This window comes from Staurois parvus, unplaced genomic scaffold (assembly GCF_062004578.1).
Source record: "Staurois parvus isolate SC_StPar_1 unplaced genomic scaffold, SC_StPar_1.0 ptg002240l, whole genome shotgun sequence".
Classification (NCBI taxonomy): domain Eukaryota; kingdom Metazoa; phylum Chordata; class Amphibia; order Anura; family Ranidae; genus Staurois; species Staurois parvus.
In genome coordinates, this window is record NW_028320036.1 from 115,878 (window position 1) to 133,953 (window position 18,076).

The 18,076-nt window shown below is 47.8% G+C and overlaps 1 protein-coding gene across 3 annotated transcripts in view; it reads left to right on the plus strand.

Annotated features, from left to right (window-relative positions):
• Window positions 1-18,076, plus strand: part of NOL4L (nucleolar protein 4 like) — a 49,841-nt gene that overhangs the window by 24,746 nt on the left and 7,019 nt on the right. For 2 of the 3 annotated variants that reach the window (XM_089665553.1, XM_089665554.1), the window contains exons 3-7: window positions 512-759; window positions 2,168-2,356; window positions 7,792-7,983; window positions 13,790-13,930; window positions 15,090-15,276. In XM_089665553.1, the coding sequence (XP_089521679.1) occupies window positions 512-759; window positions 2,168-2,356; window positions 7,792-7,983; window positions 13,790-13,930; window positions 15,090-15,276 (957 nt within the window). The remainder of the gene's footprint in view (window positions 1-511; window positions 760-2,167; window positions 2,357-7,791; window positions 7,984-13,789; window positions 13,931-15,089; window positions 15,277-18,076) is intronic. The other variant, XM_089665556.1, reaches the window with a different exon arrangement.

Sequence of the window (18,076 nt, forward strand, 5' to 3'; positions counted from 1 at the left end):
CACTGCTTGCATCAGAACTGAGGGCTCTTGGGAGGAATACTAAGGCAGGGTGCTATGATGTTTTCAAGAAGCTATGTACAGCGCCCTGGTGACTAGCCCCTCCCACCAGCCATGTTCTACTTGCAATGCATAGAGATGCACAGAGACTTGGTGATGACAGACTTCCGGTTTTTCCTGCTTCTCTTCTGAGGCTCCTGTGAGCTGCACTGCAGACAAAGCGTAAAAGTGGGCAGTGGAAAGGAGAGTAGAGCAAAATGCAGCGCCATAAAGGTGAAAAGGAATGTAGGTCAGTGTACAAGCACCCGACTAATTGGATACAAATCTTACGGATTGTATTGTAAAGAAGATTGATCACCGTCTTCCAGCTTCTGAGTGTTCAGAACTCTGTAGATGACCTCTGACCTCCAGTTTTCCCGGTCTCTGTATAGCTTCTTGTATAATTCCAGGTATGACTGGATCCCTTTAAGGGGAAATATTTTAACGATTGTTGATCTCGCTTTGTCTCATTCAGATGAGTCTTCCTCAGAGAGCTGCAACGGGAACCCCTTTTCTGTAACCAACCCATCCACCACTCCCACTCCGCTACCTGACATGAATGGGAACCCCCCTGCTCCAGCCCTGGAACAGACCACCACATCGGAAGAGCAGCCCATCAACCTCAGTGACAAAGTCCGGCCTTCCCTGGGGGTCCCGCCATATCCATCCGACACTGAGGCCCTGAGGAGCCGAGGAAAATATGCCCTGAAAGCCACCTCTGAGGTAGGTTCATCTTCTTTGTGGGGAAGAAAGATGTAACGGAACCGTCCCCAGACTGCACTTGGGTACTTCCGTCCGAACACCGACCACAGACACCACAGCTGACCATACAAGACTAGACGACACCAGTCTTGAAGTAATCCAGGAAATAGACTACTTTATTTTAACACAGATACAAGATATATACATTCAAGGGGACAGTCCCCCCTCCCTGCATAATGATACAGGGCGGGGCAATCTACCTTTAGTAACCAGAGACACACCAACAGACAGTCCCATCAGGAGGGAGGGCTGCTGGAGACACCCCCCACCAAGCCAATACACAAACACATATATCCCATAATAGTTTGTTCCCAACCAAGACACACAATAGAACAATGGAATGCAACCACATGGCATTAAACAATCAACAACCCCCCACCCCAATATCAGGACAGATCACCCTGTACCCCTAACAGGCACAGGGTGACTTACACATAAGAGGGATATGGGGAGCTGAGACAGGCGTCTCCCCACCTCTCCAAAGTAAGCTGGGTTCCATGGGCCCCCCACCCAAAGTGACTCCCGTCACAGAAGAGGTGCACCTTTATAGGATAACTCCACCAAAAAGTTGAAGAGGAGGTGTGGGCTGGATGACAGTTTGATAAGGTGCGAATGGAGCCCTTTACATCCAAGGTCTGTCATCGGGCGTCATCCAGGGTCAGATGGCTCTTGGGTCTGGCTGGGTATTTCAGCAATGCTCACCCTTCTGAAATACACTAGAACCTTCTTATTAAACATTGTTAAATTTCAAAATCCTAACACTGACGTACAAAGCTGTCCACCATACTGCCCCAATCTACATCACCGACCTAATATCCAAGTACCACCCAACACGCACACTCCGCTCCTCACAAGACCTCCTTCTCTCTAGTTCCCTGGTCTCCTCCCATGCCCGCCTCCTGGACTTCTCCAGGGTGTCACCCATCCTCTGGAACTCCCTGCCCCAACCCATCAGATTATCACCTACTCTCCTCTCCTTTAGGCGCATCCTGAAAACCCATCTCTTCAGGGAAGCCTACCCCACCCCCTGCTAACTTGCTGACCTCCTCCACTCTTCCTACCACTCCATCCCCCACAGCTATCTCCTCCTGTGCCACCATCCCCTCCCTCCTAGATTGTAAGCTCCAAAGAGCAGGGCCCTCGATCCCCTCATGTTTTGCATTGTATTGGTATTGTTCTGTCACATATTCTGTCCCCCTTTGTAATGTACAGCGCTGAGCGAACTATTGGCGCTTTATAAATACTGTATAATAATAATAATAATAATAATAATAATAATAATAATTTCCACCTGTAATGGCAATGGTGTCAATCACTGGACAATTTACTGACACCCCCCCCCCCTCCTTTTTTTTTTTATTGTTGTCAGTCCCCTCCATACAGCTCAGGAAGTTACGACTCCATCAAGACAGAAGTGACAGAAGTAAGTGGCTGCGCAGAGGACCTGTCGGTGGGCAGAGCTGCGGCTGTGGATGACGATGATGACGACGACCACGAAGATAACGACCGCATCACAGACACGGAGGGGCTGGACCCTGAACGTCTGAAAGCTTTTAATGTGAGTTTCCTGTATGGAGACTTCAGGTTAGCGGCAATAGAAAATATTTAATCATTTTCTGTTCCTTAAAATGGATCTACACTGCATCTGAGCAGCACAAACCAAAAACACTATGTCATTCATTTTTGATATTCATAGCAAACTCCCCCATCCATCCATGTCTCCATGCTTTATTTTGCTTGGAAAGTTCCATGGCCATCTTAAGTAAGGGCAGATGATTCATGTAGCATTTACTTCCTGGATTCCATCTGCCCTTAGTTAGGCAGGAGGGCATGCTTAGCTGACGAAACCCCTCCTCCCCTTTTGAAGACTCATGGGATGTATGACCTCATTGGTCTAGGCCAGAAACCAGGAAGTAACTGAAGAATTGTAAAAAAAACAGTTTTAAACAAGAAAATATAATATACCTTCCTATCTATTTATTGATGCTAGCAGCATATGGAGTAAAAATCATCAGTGTTGATTGAGAGAGTGAAGCTCCACTTTAAAAAGCTGAATTCCAGAAGACAGGTAAATACACAGATGAGAATACATTTATTGGAGCTGTTTACCTGCAAAAGATATTTATCTCTTTCCATCCAGTCCTTACGTTTACACAACTCTGCCACTCAGCACAGCCCTGCATGCGAGGGAAGGACACCAGATTTTTCTCTGGTGCATTTCAGTAGCAATTAAAGGTCTTGTCCCTTCCCAGCTTGTGACTGGATAGCTTAAAGCAGATCTCCACCCAAAAGGGGAAGTTCCGCTTTAAGGACTGCTCCCTCGCTCCCCATTAAGGATTGGCACCTTTGGGGGGCGGGCCTAGGCGATCAGAAGCGGAGGGTGTCCTCCCTCCCTGTAGTCTTTTGGAACACATGACCTGTCCCAGGAGACTACAGGACCATTCATGAAGTGCAGTGCTACTCGCACATGCCCAGTGGGTACACGGCTGTGAAGCCACAAGCTATCACAGCCGGGTGCCCACACTGAAGATGCCGGCCTCCTGGAATACAGGACGGCCGGTGAAACAGGCTGCGGGGGACACACCACGGGACCGAGGTACAGGTAAGTGGCTGTTTTATAAAAGTCAGCAGCTACAGTTTTTGTAGCTGCTGACTTTTATTTTTTGACAGGGCAAGTGGAACTCCGCTTTCAGGAGAAGCAGAAGACTGAAGAGCTCATCTCTCTGTAACTCTGCTCTCTTCTTCTATCAACATGTCCCTTTTTAGCACATGAGCACTGCAACACAACTGGTTGCTTCCTTATGCTGCTTCTCTTCTTTCCAGTCTGAGTTCTGCTGTACTGGGGCTGCAAGTGTCTCACACAAAGCCAGTTGAAACATACATTTCTTTTTCATCCATTGAGGGACACAGGAAGTCTTGAACTTTTGGGTTATGCTGCCACCTACAAGAGGAGGAACGCTTGTTAGACTTGTATCTGTTTTATGAGCACTTTTTATAGAATTGGTGTGTGTGGATCTGGCAGTGCCTCGCCTTAAACAAGGTGACTACCGTATTATGGTGGAGAATGGCCTTTAATGACCCAACCAATAAACAGCTAAAGCTCTTTCTGGAGCTTTTTCCTTGCTGGCGAATCTTGCCTGGCACTTGATATTGGCTTTGACCTTACTTTGTTAAACCAAAAACCTCTTAAAAGTGATCTAGCCACAGCTGAGGTTGATCCCTTGTTGATTAAATGTGAGGATCAGATGCCAGTGACATTTTGCGGGACTCTCGTATGTGCGTTCATGTTAGTTCAGCTTTTTGGCTAAAGTTCTGGACTGCGGAACCTTTGAGAAAAGAAACAGATCTGCATGGCCTTCAGGAGACAATGTCTCTTTGGACCGGAACTTGACACCACTGGGATGCACCTGGTGCCCAACAGGCAAAGAATCCTAAGGAACGGACTGCAAAGTCTTCTCCTTCTCTGACTGTTAAGAAATGTCTCATTTGTTTCTCCGGTCCCTCATCTTTCTCATCTAGACCCTCCAAACTTGGCTCCCCAAGGCCTGATACTCCATGTTTGCCATGCCTTCCTCTGCATAAAGGTGTGCCCCCAATTTTCAGAGTGGGGAGAGCGTGAACTGACCCTTGTGTTCACTTCCAGGACTGCAAACTGAATTTTTGATCCCTGCACCCCTCTTGGTTTTTCACCACCAACCTTCCTGAGCCTCTGCGCAGGCTAGCAGACCTCCATCATGCCCTCTTCGGCCTCCTGGATCTAATTGTCATTCCCCCTTTTCAAAATGGTTCCAACAATTTTCAGAGTGGGTAGAGCGTGAATTGACCTTTGTGTTCACTTGGACAGCTTACATTTCCTGCATGCGGGAGGTGTTGTTCCGGGGCTGCAAACTGGAATTTTGATCCCTGCACCCCTCTTGGTTTTTCACCCCCAACCTTCCTGTGTCTCTGCACAGGCTAGCAGACCTCCATCATGCCCTCTTCGTCCTTCTGGATCAAATTGTCATTTCCCCATTTCAAAATGGTTTCAGGAGTTAAACTCAACAATCTGGTTGTTGTCCCCAAAACCAAAGGTGCCCCATCTTGGATTTCAGGGCTCTGAATATTTGGGTCCAGAAACTCTGAATGGAATCCACCAAATCTGTCATTACCTTCCTTCACCAGGGGGACTATCTGACTTCCTTGGACATCAAAGATGCTTACTTACATGTCCCCACCTTTCCAGTACTTCATCATTTCCTACACTTTGTCAAAGGACCCCTACACTACAAGATGTGGCCCTACTCTTTGACCTCTAGTCTTCACCTTGGATGTTCACTAAGGTGCTGGCCCTGTTAATAGCCCTGATGCACCTTGGAACTGATGGTAGCCTTCTTTGGGGCAGTTCACTTTGCCCATTTTTACTCCAGACATTGCACCACAACATTCTGTTGTCATGGGACAATTTGCTGCGGCCTCTGGACAGACCAGTTTTGTTGATGCAGAGGACCAGGTTGTCCCTGGCTTGGTGTTTCAGGAACCTGCCTCTGAACTAGCTATTCCTTTCTTCCAGTCTTCTGTAAGACTGGACTCTAGCCTGTTAGGATAGGGAAGAGTCCTGAGTACCTTTTCAGCTCAGGGGATTTGGTCGTGATTAAAATCTCATCACCCGAACAACATTGTAGAGCGTCAAGTTTTTTGGCTGTTCCTGTAGTGTTGGACCATCATGCTGGAAGGTCATTTAGTTTGGATTCATCTGGACAAAGAAACGTGTACATCCGCCATCATGGAGGAAGCAGAAGTCTTTCTGTTGCTAGAGAGGTAGTGTCAGAGGACCAATGCTCTCACAGCTAATGCTAATGCTCACTGCCATGCAGCTAATTCTCGTGCACATGTACCAGCACACAGTTAACCTCAGGCTAGTATCAAGTGTGCACTGACACGTAGGGCCATCTGTGTGGGCCAACGCATATCAATGCACATGTCCACACGCATTGGCACACACAGCTATGCGCATAGTCACCAAACTGCTGATTTAAAGGAAACCCTAGTGTGTGCTAATCAGTGGAAATTCTTCAGCATTCCAGTGACCTGTGTTCCTGCTTATGCTGATTGATCTCCTGCTGCTGACCCAGCTAGTCCCTGACCTTGCTCTGTGGATTTTGGATTCCCTGGTGCTGACCTCGGCCTGCTACTGGATCTCGCTCTGCCTCACCATGTATGCCCAGGCCAACCCTGACAATGTCTTTGTTCCTGGCAGTCACCTGCTACCAAGCTACCGGCACCTGTGCTGCTTTGAGCCTTGTACCTCTGTCACAACCTTTAGGGGTGCTTGGACCAGAGCCGTAAGGGAAGCCCACTCGTCAACTTGGCCTCCAACCAAGGTATGTGACAGATAAAGCAAATCTTGTGCAGGGGCAGAACATCACAGCCTTGTCAGCCATGATTATTTCAGGCCTAGATGATTGGCAGGCTGATTTCCACATTCAGCAGTGCCTAGACCTGCGGTAGTTGTCCGTACAACTTTAGGTGTTCCAGGGGGGGGAAAGTCTACTGAACACAAAATCTATCTTTAGACATGGAAGGCTTACTTTACTTGGTATGAGTTTTGGGGCTTCTACCACAGGGGTTTCTCTGTGGGCCAAATCCTCTTCTCTCCTCTGGGATCAGCTTTTGATGCTCAGCACAATTAAAGGTCAGGTTTCTTCCATTTCATTTCTGTTTCAGAGGCCGTTGGAGTCTCAAGCTTTGGTTAAAATTTTTCACCAGGTTCTTCCGTGTAGGCTCTCCTGTCAGTTCCTTGCTGACTCCATATGACCTGAATCTGATTCTCTTTGACTTGCTGAAACTGCTATTTGGATCCCTTACAGACATTCCTCTCTCCAATCTCACCCACAAGGTGGTTTTCATAGTAGCCTTCACCTCTGTGAGACAAATGTCTGAGCTGGGGGCTTTATCCTACAAAGAACCCTTTATGATTTTGCATAGAGACAAGGTGGTGTTGAGACTCTTCTTGCCAAAAGTATTTCTGCCTTTCACCTCAGCCAGGAGCTCATCCTGCTGTTCTTCTGATGTCTTCGGTTCACCAAAAAGAAAATTTCCCTCCATTGTTTGAATATGGTTCAGGCTATGAGAGTCTATCTCAGAACGACCGATTCCTTTTTTGTCCTTCTGCATCAACCCTTAAAGGGTACACTGGCTTCTTGTTCCACCATCTCTAAGTAGCTTGGAAAGACCATCATCCACCATCTCAAGATTGGATTCTACATTTTCCATTTGCACTCTACTAGATCTGTGAGGGCTTCTTGGCATTAAATAACTATTTACCAGATGTTCAAGACTGTCATCTGGACTTCTATTCACACAGTCACTAAATTATACCAGTTGGATGTTTCCTTCTTATCTTATGCCAGCTGATGGTGTAAGGTCCTTCAGACAGCGCTGAGCTGCAGGCAGTCCCCAGTTCTCTTGGGTCTGCTAACATTGGTTTTCTCTGTTGCCCACCCCTCTGTTGGACTGCCTTTGGACACCCTGAAGGTTCAAATCTTCCTGTATCCCTCAATGAACAAGAAAGAAAATACGGCTTTTGCACTCACCAGAATATAATTTTCTTAGGGTCCATTGAGAGACAGAGGTCCCTTCCCTTTGTGTTTATGATCAGGCTACTGCTTTGGTGAAAACCTGAGGCATAGAGGTAGTAGAAGTGGCTATCCTGGGCTAGCCTACAGTTTTTGTTTGCCAATGTCAAGTCCTCCTGTAGGAGCAGTAAAACCTGAAGGTTAAAGTCTTCCTTTCTCATTCAGCAGACTCCAAGAAAAGGGTTTTATGGTGAGTATCAAAATCCTATTTTTCTTAAAGACTCGTAATTGTTTAAAAAAAAATAAAAAATGCATTAGTGTTAGTTATGTGGCCATTAAAGAAACTTATAGCACTTGGTGATGTTCTTCTGTAACAGTGGAATGCCCACCGGTGTCAGCTGTCCTAATATGTGGCGTTTTTCCATTTACTAAACATCAGATGTTTGTGCGCCTCTTCGTGGACGAGAATCTGGACCGCATGGTCCCCATCTCCAAGCAGCCCAAGGAAAAGATACAGGCGATCATCGAGTCATGCAGCCGTCAGTTCCCAGAATTCCAGGAACGCGCCAGAAAGCGCATCCGCACTTACCTGAAGTCCTGTCGGCGCATGAAGAAGAACGGCATGGAGATGGTGAGATGTGAACCGGATGCTCTCAGGGTCTGCGTGAGTTACTAGGCGTACAATTCTCTGTGTGTCTTTATTGTGGACTGCGGTGATTGATTGTGTGTGGCAAATACTACACTGGTACACAGCAGGATCTAGAGCCAAGCATACAGCCTGCTATCAGTATAACCACTTGTATGTTACGGGTTTCAAGTGGTATTCCAGGTGATGAGTCCATCTGAGTGGCCAATTAGCTGCTGGATTGTTTTTATAGGTGGCAGAAGGGGTCGCCTACCTCCCTTCCACCACCCGCCGGAGAACCCGAAACCCATGGCGGCCCAGAAGGTCTCCAATGAGCTCTCCCTGGAAGTAAACCGCACCATTTTTAAATCTTGAAAGCATTTGATCACACCGATCTTGGTATGATCAAATTCTTTTAGGGCATAGGAGAGATCTGGGGTCTAATAGACCCCCAATCTTTCAATTGGGAATATGCTGTCCCACTGATACCAATGAAGGGACACACTTCCTCCTAATGACACTAATGATGGAGCACAATTCCTCCCAATGACACCAACAATTGGGCATGTATTCTTCCAATGACGCTAATGAGGGGGCACAATTCCTTCCAATGACTCCATCAATTGGGCATATGCTCTCCCACTGATACCAATGAAGGGGCACAATTCCTCCTAATGACACTAATGAGGGGGCACAGTTCTTCCCAATGACACCAACAATTGGGCATATGCCCTACCACTGATACCAATGAACGGACACAATTCTTCCTAATGACACTAATGATGGGGCACAATTTCTCCTATTGACACCAACAATTGGGCATGTGTCCTTCCAATTACACTAATTAGGGGGCACAATTCCTTCCATTGACACCAACAATTGGGCATATGCCCTCCCACTGAACCAATGAAGGGGCACAATTCCTCCTAATGACACCAACAATTGGGCGTATGCCCTCCCACTGAAACCAATGAAGGTGCACAATTTCTCCTAATGACAGTAATGGTGGGGCACAATTCCTCCTAATGACACCAACAATTGGGCATGTATCCTCCTATTGACACCAACAATTGGGCATATGTTCTTCCAATGACACTAATGAGGGGGCACAATTCCTTCTAATGACACCAACAATTGGGCGTATGCCCTCCCACTGAAACCAATGAAGGGGCACAATTCCTCCTAATGACAGTAATGATGGGGCACAATTCCTCCTAATGACACTAATGATGGGGTACAATTCCTCCTAATGACACCAACAATTGGGCATATGTTCTTCCAATGACACTAATGAGGGGGCACAATTCCTTCCAATGACACCAACAATTGGGCATATGCCCTACCACTGATACCAATGAAGGGGCACAATTCCTCCTAATGACACCAACAATTGGGCATATGTTCTTCCAATGACACTAATGATGGGGCACAATTCCTCCCAATGACACCAACAATTGGGCATGTGTCCTCAGATTGACACCAACAATTGGGCATATGTCCTTCCAATGACACTAATGATGGGGCACAATTCCTCCCAATGACACCAACAATTGGGCATGTGTCCTCAGATTGACACCAACAATTGGGCATATGTTCTTCCAATGACACTAATGAGGGGGCACAATTCCTTCCAATGACACCAACAATTGGGCATATGTCCTTCCAATGCCACTAATGAGGGTGCACAATGCATCCTAATGACAATGGGACCCTATTCCTACCACTGACACCAATGATGAGGCAGTGTTTAGTCCCACTGACACCAGGACATTTTCTACTCCCACTGGCCCCAGTCCGGCACCCACAAAGTCTGAAGGACAGTATACTGGCCCTTTGTTTAGAACGTTTGGAGACCCCTGGTTTATACGAATATTCAAATGTACATTTGCACAAAAACTCTTGGTACGTTCATTGATTTGACAAATAATTTGAAATTTAGTTTACTTACTTTAACATTTGATTAGGGAATGACTGTAATTTCTCAGACTGAAAGTACATTCATTGCTGGGTATTTGTTCATTCAAGAAAAAATGTTCATCTCTCTCCTTTGAATTTTCTTGTCACTGCAATCGAGAACAGACATCGATTTCAGCCTCCCCTCCCCCACAAACGTTCTTAAAATGAAACATTTCAAACAAAATTCTACTAGTGTATACCCGGCGGTGTCTCCTATAGGCTGCCCGCTGCAAGTTGTGGTGGAAATATATATGATGTAAATGTTCCTTGTAGCCACCTACAGTCTTCCTGTTGTTTCTATTCTTCTTTTTTCTTCTTTTTAGTTTGTCGCTTTGATATTTTTCCCCCTTCTTCTAGTTCGGTGATTTGACATTTTCAGAAGTGTGACGCTTGAAGCAGAGCTCCCGGATTACAATCATGAATTGCCCAACGTGCTTCAAAATATAAAAATCAGCTTTAGCTGCAATCCTCCTATTCGTTAAGATGGAAAACCTTTTGGGTGCAGCTCCCCCGTCCCCCCTAAACTTACCTGAGCACTATCTTAAGCCAGCGATGTGCATGAGAGCAGCGGCTCTCCCGTGTCTCTCTCTCCTCATTGACTCACACAGCAGTGGGAGCCATTAGCTCCTGCTGCTGTCAATCACAACCAGTGAGCCAATGAGGTGAGAGCAGGGGGCGAGGCTGAGCCACACACTGGGTGTGAATAGACAACGACCCCCATTCACCCTCCCATCCCCCTAAACTTACCTGAGCCCCATCTTGATCCAGCAATGTGCATGACAGAGCAGCTGTCCCGTGTCTCTCCCTCCTCATTGACTCACACAGCAGTAGGAGCCATTAGCTCCTGCTGTTGTCAATCACAGCTAGTGAGCCATTGAGGTGAGAGCAAGGCGGGGCTGAGCCACACTCTGGGTGTGAATAGACAACGGCCCCCATTCACCCCCCCCCTTCCATTTCCCCTAAACTTACCTGAGCCCCATCTTGATCCAAGGATGTGCATGAGAGCAGCGGCTCTCCCGTGTCTCTCTCTCCTCATTGACTCACACAGAAGTGGGAGCCATTAGCTCCTGCTGTTGTCAATCACAGCCAGTGAGCCAATGAGGTGATAGCAGGGGGCGGGGCTGAGCCACTCTCTGGGTATGAATAGACAAGGACCCCCATTCACCCCCCCCATCTCCCCTAAACTTACCTGAGCCCCATCTTGATCCAGGGATGTGCATGAGAGCAGTGGCTGTCCCGTGTCTCTCCCTCCTCATTGACTCACACAGCAATCACAGCCAGCGAGCCAATGAGGAGAGAGCAGGGGCCGGGGCTGCGCACCGCTCTGAGTGTAAATGGACAATGGCATGGCTCAGGAGCGAGCCTGTTCGAGTGCCCCCATAGCAAGAGGCTTGCTATTTGTGGGCACTCAGCAGGAAATAAGGAGCCAGGACCGCCGGCGGGGGACCCAAAGAGATGAGGATTATTAGTCCCGCCTATGATTTTTTCCTTTCTTGTTCCTGTTTGATATATATTATTTCCAGTTTACTTAAGGACATTCCCGGCTTGATTATTTACATGCCATTTGTCATTATATTCCTGCATATATTGTACCATGAAGCGTCTGCTTACATAAATAAAAAATAAAGGAATTACAACAACAAAAAAAGATGAGGATCGGGGCTGCTCTGTGCTAAACCATTACACAGAGCATGTAAGTATAACATGTTTTTTTTTTTTTTTATAATAATCTTTTTAACCACTTCCTGTCCTGCCCATGTATATAAACAGCTGGATGGGAGCAGTGCAGGGGCGGGTGGCCGGGTCCCTGCTTGTGCACGCTCCTGATTGTTGTACGGGACCTCTGTGTGAGGTCCCGATCATGTGATCACTGATTGGCCAATCAGTGATCACATGAAGAGTAGTGAGCAAGATTTCACTTCCTGACATCATTGCTTACTATGTGTGGAATCTGTGAATAATCACAGAGATCACATGGTACAGGGCTATTCACAACAGCCTTGTACCATGTGACAAGCTGTGACCAATCACAGCTCACACACTATTTCTCAATGGCTGCAAGAATGCAGCCAGAGAGAAGGAGATATTATTGATTTTACAGCCTTTATGGGTATAAAAGCAATCAGTGTAAAAAAAGGAAAAAAAAATCTTCATCACCCCCCACAAGTAGTACAGTGTCACTATGGTGATACTGTACTGCTAGGGTGACAGTATGTTTAAAAAAAAACAAAAACTTAAATAATAATATGAAAAAATAAAATAAAAATGTAAAAAATGTTTTGGAAAAATTATAATTTTTGGTTATAAACTAATTTGGGTTATTTTATTTTTTAGTAAAAAGATAACTGAATAAATTTTGGCCAAGACTTATGAAGGAAGATTATTTATTTGCAAAATTTTATAAGAAAAACACTTTTTTTCAAAACTTTTGGACTTTTTCATTTATATAGCAAAAAAAAAAAAAAATCCCAGTGGTGAATACCACCAAAATAAAGTTTTATCTGTCTGGCAAAAATTCTAAAGAATTCATATGGATACAGTGTTGCATGACCGCGCAATTGGCATTCAAAGTGTGACAGCGCTGAAAGCTGAAAATTGGTCCGGACTGGAAGGGGGTGAAAGTGTCCAGATTGGAAGGGGGTGAAAGTGTCCAGACTGGAAGGGGGGTGAAAGTGTCCGGACTGGAAGGGGGGTGAAAGTGTCCGGACTGGAAGGGGGTGAAAGTGTCCGGACTGGAAGGGGGTGAAAGTGTCCAGACTGGAAGGGGGGTGAAAGTGTCCGGACTGGAAGGGGGGTGAAAGTGTCCGGACTGGAAGGGGGTGAAAGTGTCCGGACTGGAAGGGGGGGGAAGCGTCCGGACTGGAAGGGGGTGAAAGCGTCCGGACTGGAAGGGGGTGAAAGTGTCCGGACTGGAAGGGGGGGGAAGCGTCCGGACTAGAAGGGGGTGAAAGCGTCCGGACTGGAAGGGGGTGAAAGTGTCCGGACTGGAAGGGGGGGAAGCGTCCGGACTGGAAGGGGTGAAAGTGTCCGGACTGGAAGGGGGGGAAAGTGTCCGGACTGGAAGGGGGGGAAAGCGTCTGGACTGGAAGGGGGTGAAAGCGTCCGGACTGGAAGGGGGGGGAAGTGTCCGGACTGGAAGGGGGGGAAAGCGTCCGGACTGGAAGGGGGGGAAAGCGTCCGGACTGGAAGGGGTGAAAGCGTCCGGACTGGAAGGGGTGAAAGCGTCTGGACTGGAAGGGGGTGAAAGCGTCCGGACTGGAAGGGGGGGGAAGTGTCCGGACTGGAAGGGGGGGAAAGCGTCCGGACTGGAAGGGGTGAAAGCGTCCGGACTGGAAGGGGGGGAAAGTGTACGGACTGGAAGGGGGGGAAAGTGTCCGGACTGGAAGGGGGGGGAAAGTGTCCGGACTGGAAGGGGGGGAAAGTGTCCGGACTGGAAGGGGGGTGAAAGTGTCCGGACTGGAAGGAGGGTGAAAGTGTCCGGACTGGAAGGGGGGTGAAAGTGTCCGGACTGGAAGGGGGGGAAAGCGTCCGGACTGGAAGGGGGGGAAAGCGTCCGGACTGGAAGGGGGGGAAAGTGTCTGGACTGGAAGGGGTGAAAGCGTCTGGACTGGAAGGGGGGGGGAAGTGTCCGGACTGGAAGGGGGGGGAAAGTGTCCGGAGTGGAAGTGGTTAAAGAGTTCATAAAAGCAGGCCATGTCACAAATGCTGACAATGTAATTCCCCGACCACAGTCATACAGAAGGCACGGTGCTCCTCCGTGGTCGGATAGGTAGCAGTCTGTGTGTGTAGCCAGGTATGGCCATGTCAGGGGTCCGTCTGTTTTGTATGTGATATTGCTCTCTTGTCTTATACACAGCGCCCTTTGTGTTCCCAGGCCAGGCCGACTCCGCCTCACCTGACCTCAGCCATGGCGGAGAACATTCTGGCAGCCGCCTGCGAGAGCGAATCAAGAAAAGCCGCCAAAAGGATGAGACTAGAAGTTTATCAGACCTCTCAGGTAATCCCGTGTCCCTGGAAACATTGGCAGTGCAAAGCAGGAAGCTAGACGTGCACTGATATATTGATTTTCCCAAATAGTTGTCTGATGGCAATAATCTGAGAATACCTTTTTCTTGCCAGTTTGTAAATCACAAGAGGTGTTCCCAACCACACCCACTGCTTTTTATTTTTCTTTTCCTTCTCACTTTCCTCTCCCCTCTTCCTCTCTCCTCTCCTCCACTGCTCTCCTCTCCCTTCCTCCACTTCTCTCCCATCCTCCTCTTTTCTCCTTTCTTCCTCTCTCCTCTCCCCTCTTCCTCTCTTCTCTCCCCTCTTCATCTCTCCTCTCCTTTCCCCTCCTCCTCTTCTCTCCTCTCCCCTCCTTTCCTCTCCTCTTCACTCCTCTCTTCCTCCTCTCCTCTTCTTTTTTTTTCTTTCTCTTCTTTTTCTTTCTTTTCCTTCCTTACCACTCTCCTCTCCCCTCTTCCTCTCTCCTCTCCCCTCTTCCTCTCTCCTCTCCCCTCCTCCTCTCCCCGCCTCCTGTCTTCTCTTCTCCCCTCTTCCTCTCTCCTCTCCCCTTTTCCTCTCTCCTCTCCCCTCTTCCTCGTATCTCCTCTCCTCCTCTCCTCTCCCATCCTCTTCTCCTCCTCTTCTCCTATCCTCTTCTCTTTTTTTCTTTTTCTCTCTTTCTTTTCCTTCCTTACCACTTGTCTCTTCTTTTTCTCCCACTTCTTTTCTTTCTTTTCCTTCCTTATCACTCTCCTCTCCCCTCTTCCTCTCTCCTCTCCCCTCCTCGACTCCTCTCCCCTCCTCAACTCCTCTCCCCTCCTCCACCTTCTCCTGTATCTCCTCCTCTCTTCTCCTCTCTTCCTCTCGCCTCTCCCCTCTTCCTCTCGCCTCTCCCCTCTTCCTCTCGCCTCTCCCCTCTTCCTCTCTCCTCTTCCTCTCTCCTCTTCCTCTCTTTTCCTCCTCTTATCTCCTCTCCCCTACTCCTCTCCTCTCCCATCCTCCTCTTCTCTTTTCTTTTTTTCTTTTTCTCCCCTTCTTTTCCTTCCTTACCACTCTCTTCTCATCTCTCCTCCTCTCCCTCTCTTCTCCTTTTTCTTCCTTCGCACCCAGCACTGGCTCTACCAGTCAGTATGGCTCCTGGTCACCTTGTGTCCTTGTATCCTCCTCAGGAAGAGAATGTTTCCTTAGAGAAGACTTCCGGCCTCTCACAGTCCACCTTCACACTGCCGGCGACCAATTTTGTCCAGGATCCCGTCTATGTGAACGGAAGTCTCCACTACACTTATCGCGGTTACGGGTCCATTGGAGGCAACCTGGCGCCTCCCACCTCACTGCAAACTGGAAACCACTGCAATGGTAAGCTCCGCCCTGTACAATAACCAGCCGTGTAGGATCAGACTGACTTTATATGGAGGGTAATGGGGCATTTGTAGGGTGTATGGTATATGTGTACTATATATGTCTGCTTAAAGTGGTTGTAAGGACTGAAGAACTGCAGCAGCACCCCCTTAAACTTAATGGAGCCCCATCCTGATCCAGTGATGTGCACAAGAGCCTCGGCTCTCCTGCATCTCTCCCTCCTCATTGGTTGAGACAGCAGCAGGAGCCACTGGCTCCCACTATTGTCAATCGCAGCCAGTGAGCCAATGAGGAGAGAGCAGGGGTGGGGCTGCGTGTGTTTGAGTGGACACACAGAGCAGCGGCTCGGCAGCCTCCATAGCAAGCTGCTTGCTGTGGGGGCACTAGGCAGGAAGGAGGGGACAGGAGCGCTGCTGGGGACTCGAGAAGAGTAGAATCGGGGCTGTCCTGTTCAAAACCATTACACAGGGCAGGTCAGTATGACATGTTTGTTTTTTAAAAAACAAACAAGCCTTTAACCTCTTTCCCCCACCCTATAGCAGAAATACTGCTACAGGGCGGCAGGGCTGCGCAAAGTCACATTTATATACGTGATTTGCATCTCCGGGTAGGGGGACCCTACCCACGCCGCCATTGGTGGCTACAGATGTCAATCACCGGGTCCTGACCGAAGGTCCTCCGCCGGCAACCAGTGATTGCCGAGTAACATTTGACAGGGGAGAGACCTGTGTGTAAACAACACAGGTCTCTCTCCTGCCAGCAATAACATGCTGCTGTGTATTTCTATGAGAAATACACAGCAGCATGTTTCCCTAGTACAGGGGTGGGCCAACTGCGGCTCTCCAGGACTACAAGTTCCATCATGCCTCTGTAAGTCATAGCTGTAACTGTCAGTTTTGTAATGTTGAAATGCCTCATGGGAAATGTAGTTCCACCAAAGCTGGAGAGCCGCAGTTTTCCCACCCCTGGCCTAGTATAACACACACAGTACACAGTAAAACACAAAACAGCACACAGGTAACCCTTTGATCGCCCCCCATGTTAACCCCTTCATGCCCAGTGCCATTAGTACAGTGTCAGTGCTTTTTATTAGCACTGATCACTGTATTGGTGTAACTGGAGATGTCAGTGGCAGTTAGTCAGTTCCCCCCAGTGTCAGAATGCCTGCCACAGTCCCGCTGATCGCCGCCATTACTAGGATAAAAAAAATAAACATTCCAGTATCTATACCGCCATTTGTAAACGCTATAACTTTCACATAAACCAATTGACAGGTTTTGGGATTTTTCATTAGCGAAGACATGTCACAGAATACATTTTGTCTTAAATTTATGAAGAAATTACATTTTTTCATTTTTTTACTGGACATGTTTTATAACAAAAAGTCAAAAATAATGTTTTGGTTTTTTTTTTGTTTTTTTCAAAATTGTCGGTCTTTTTTTGTTTATAGCGCAAAAAATAAAAAATGCACAGATGATCAAATACCACAGAAAGAAAGCTCTGTTTGTGGGGAAAAAAGGACAGAAATTTAATTTGGGTGCAGCGTTGCATGACCGCGCAATTGTCAGGTGAAGTAACACAGCGCCGTAACGCAAAAATAACAACCTGGTCAAGAAGGGGGGACATCCTCTGGAGGGCGAGGGGTTGATATCACTTTAACCCCCAGTTCACATCTATCCGGCCGTGTGGGACGCGTTTTGCACGGGTACGAGAGTCCATTCATTTGATTGGACTCCTGTGCCCCGGGACACGCAGGGAAGAAGTCCCGGCACTTCTTTGGAAAACGCAGCCGAGGTTCCCAGAACGGTTTTCCAGTGCAGGCAGCGTGCCATTAGAACTAATATCACCCACCCGCGGGTCCGCAGTCCTCTGTGCGGGTGGTGTGGCTGCACGGATTTTCGTGCGGATCCGCAGCAGCACCGCCCGCACATGTGAACATAGGGCAGGGTTCGGCAACCTGCGGCTCTCTAGCTGTTGTGGAACTACATTTCCCATGAGACAATTGACAGTTATAGCTAGGACTTGCAAAGGCATGATAGAACTTGTAGTCCTGCAACAGCTGGAGAGCTGCACCCCTGACCTAGGGTAAGGTGGTACTAAACCTATCAATATGACGGTTTCAGAAATCAGCACGTATCGGGAATGCGAACTGTCCCATTTGTTTATGTTCTGAACCAAACTGCCGAACCGTGAAATGGCCGTTGTCATAACTGATCACATGTGCAGCACCATAACAGGTGCAGACCAAACAGAGGCTATGGTGGCCTCTTCTTTGGATGAAGGAGAGGGGGGTTTAGTTCCACTTTGCCCGTTTTCCAATTACAGTCAAGTCATGCCAGGAATAATAACTGTCACAGTGGCTCTTGTTCTTCGCTAAACTGCCAAGACATCAAATGGCGGCCATCATAACTAATGGCATTTGCAGTACTGTGGCAGCTGCAGATGAAGTGGAGAGTAAGATGGCAGCTTCCTTGGATGAAGCATAGGGGGGTTTAGTTCCACTTTACCCAATTTCCTATTACAGTCAAGTCATGCCAGGAATAATAACTGTCACAGTGGCTCTTGTTCTTCGCTAAACTGCCAAGACATCAAATGGCGGCCATCATAACTAATGGCATTTGCAGAACCGTGGCAACTGCAGATGACGTGGAGGGTAAGATGGCAGCTTCCTTGACTGTGAAGGACAGGAGGGTTTAGTTCCCTCTGAGGTTGCACACGTCATATCATTTTATTTTATCCTCCCATAGCTGATATTTGCTCAACGACACATCCAGCTTTGACCTTCTTTTTTTTTTTT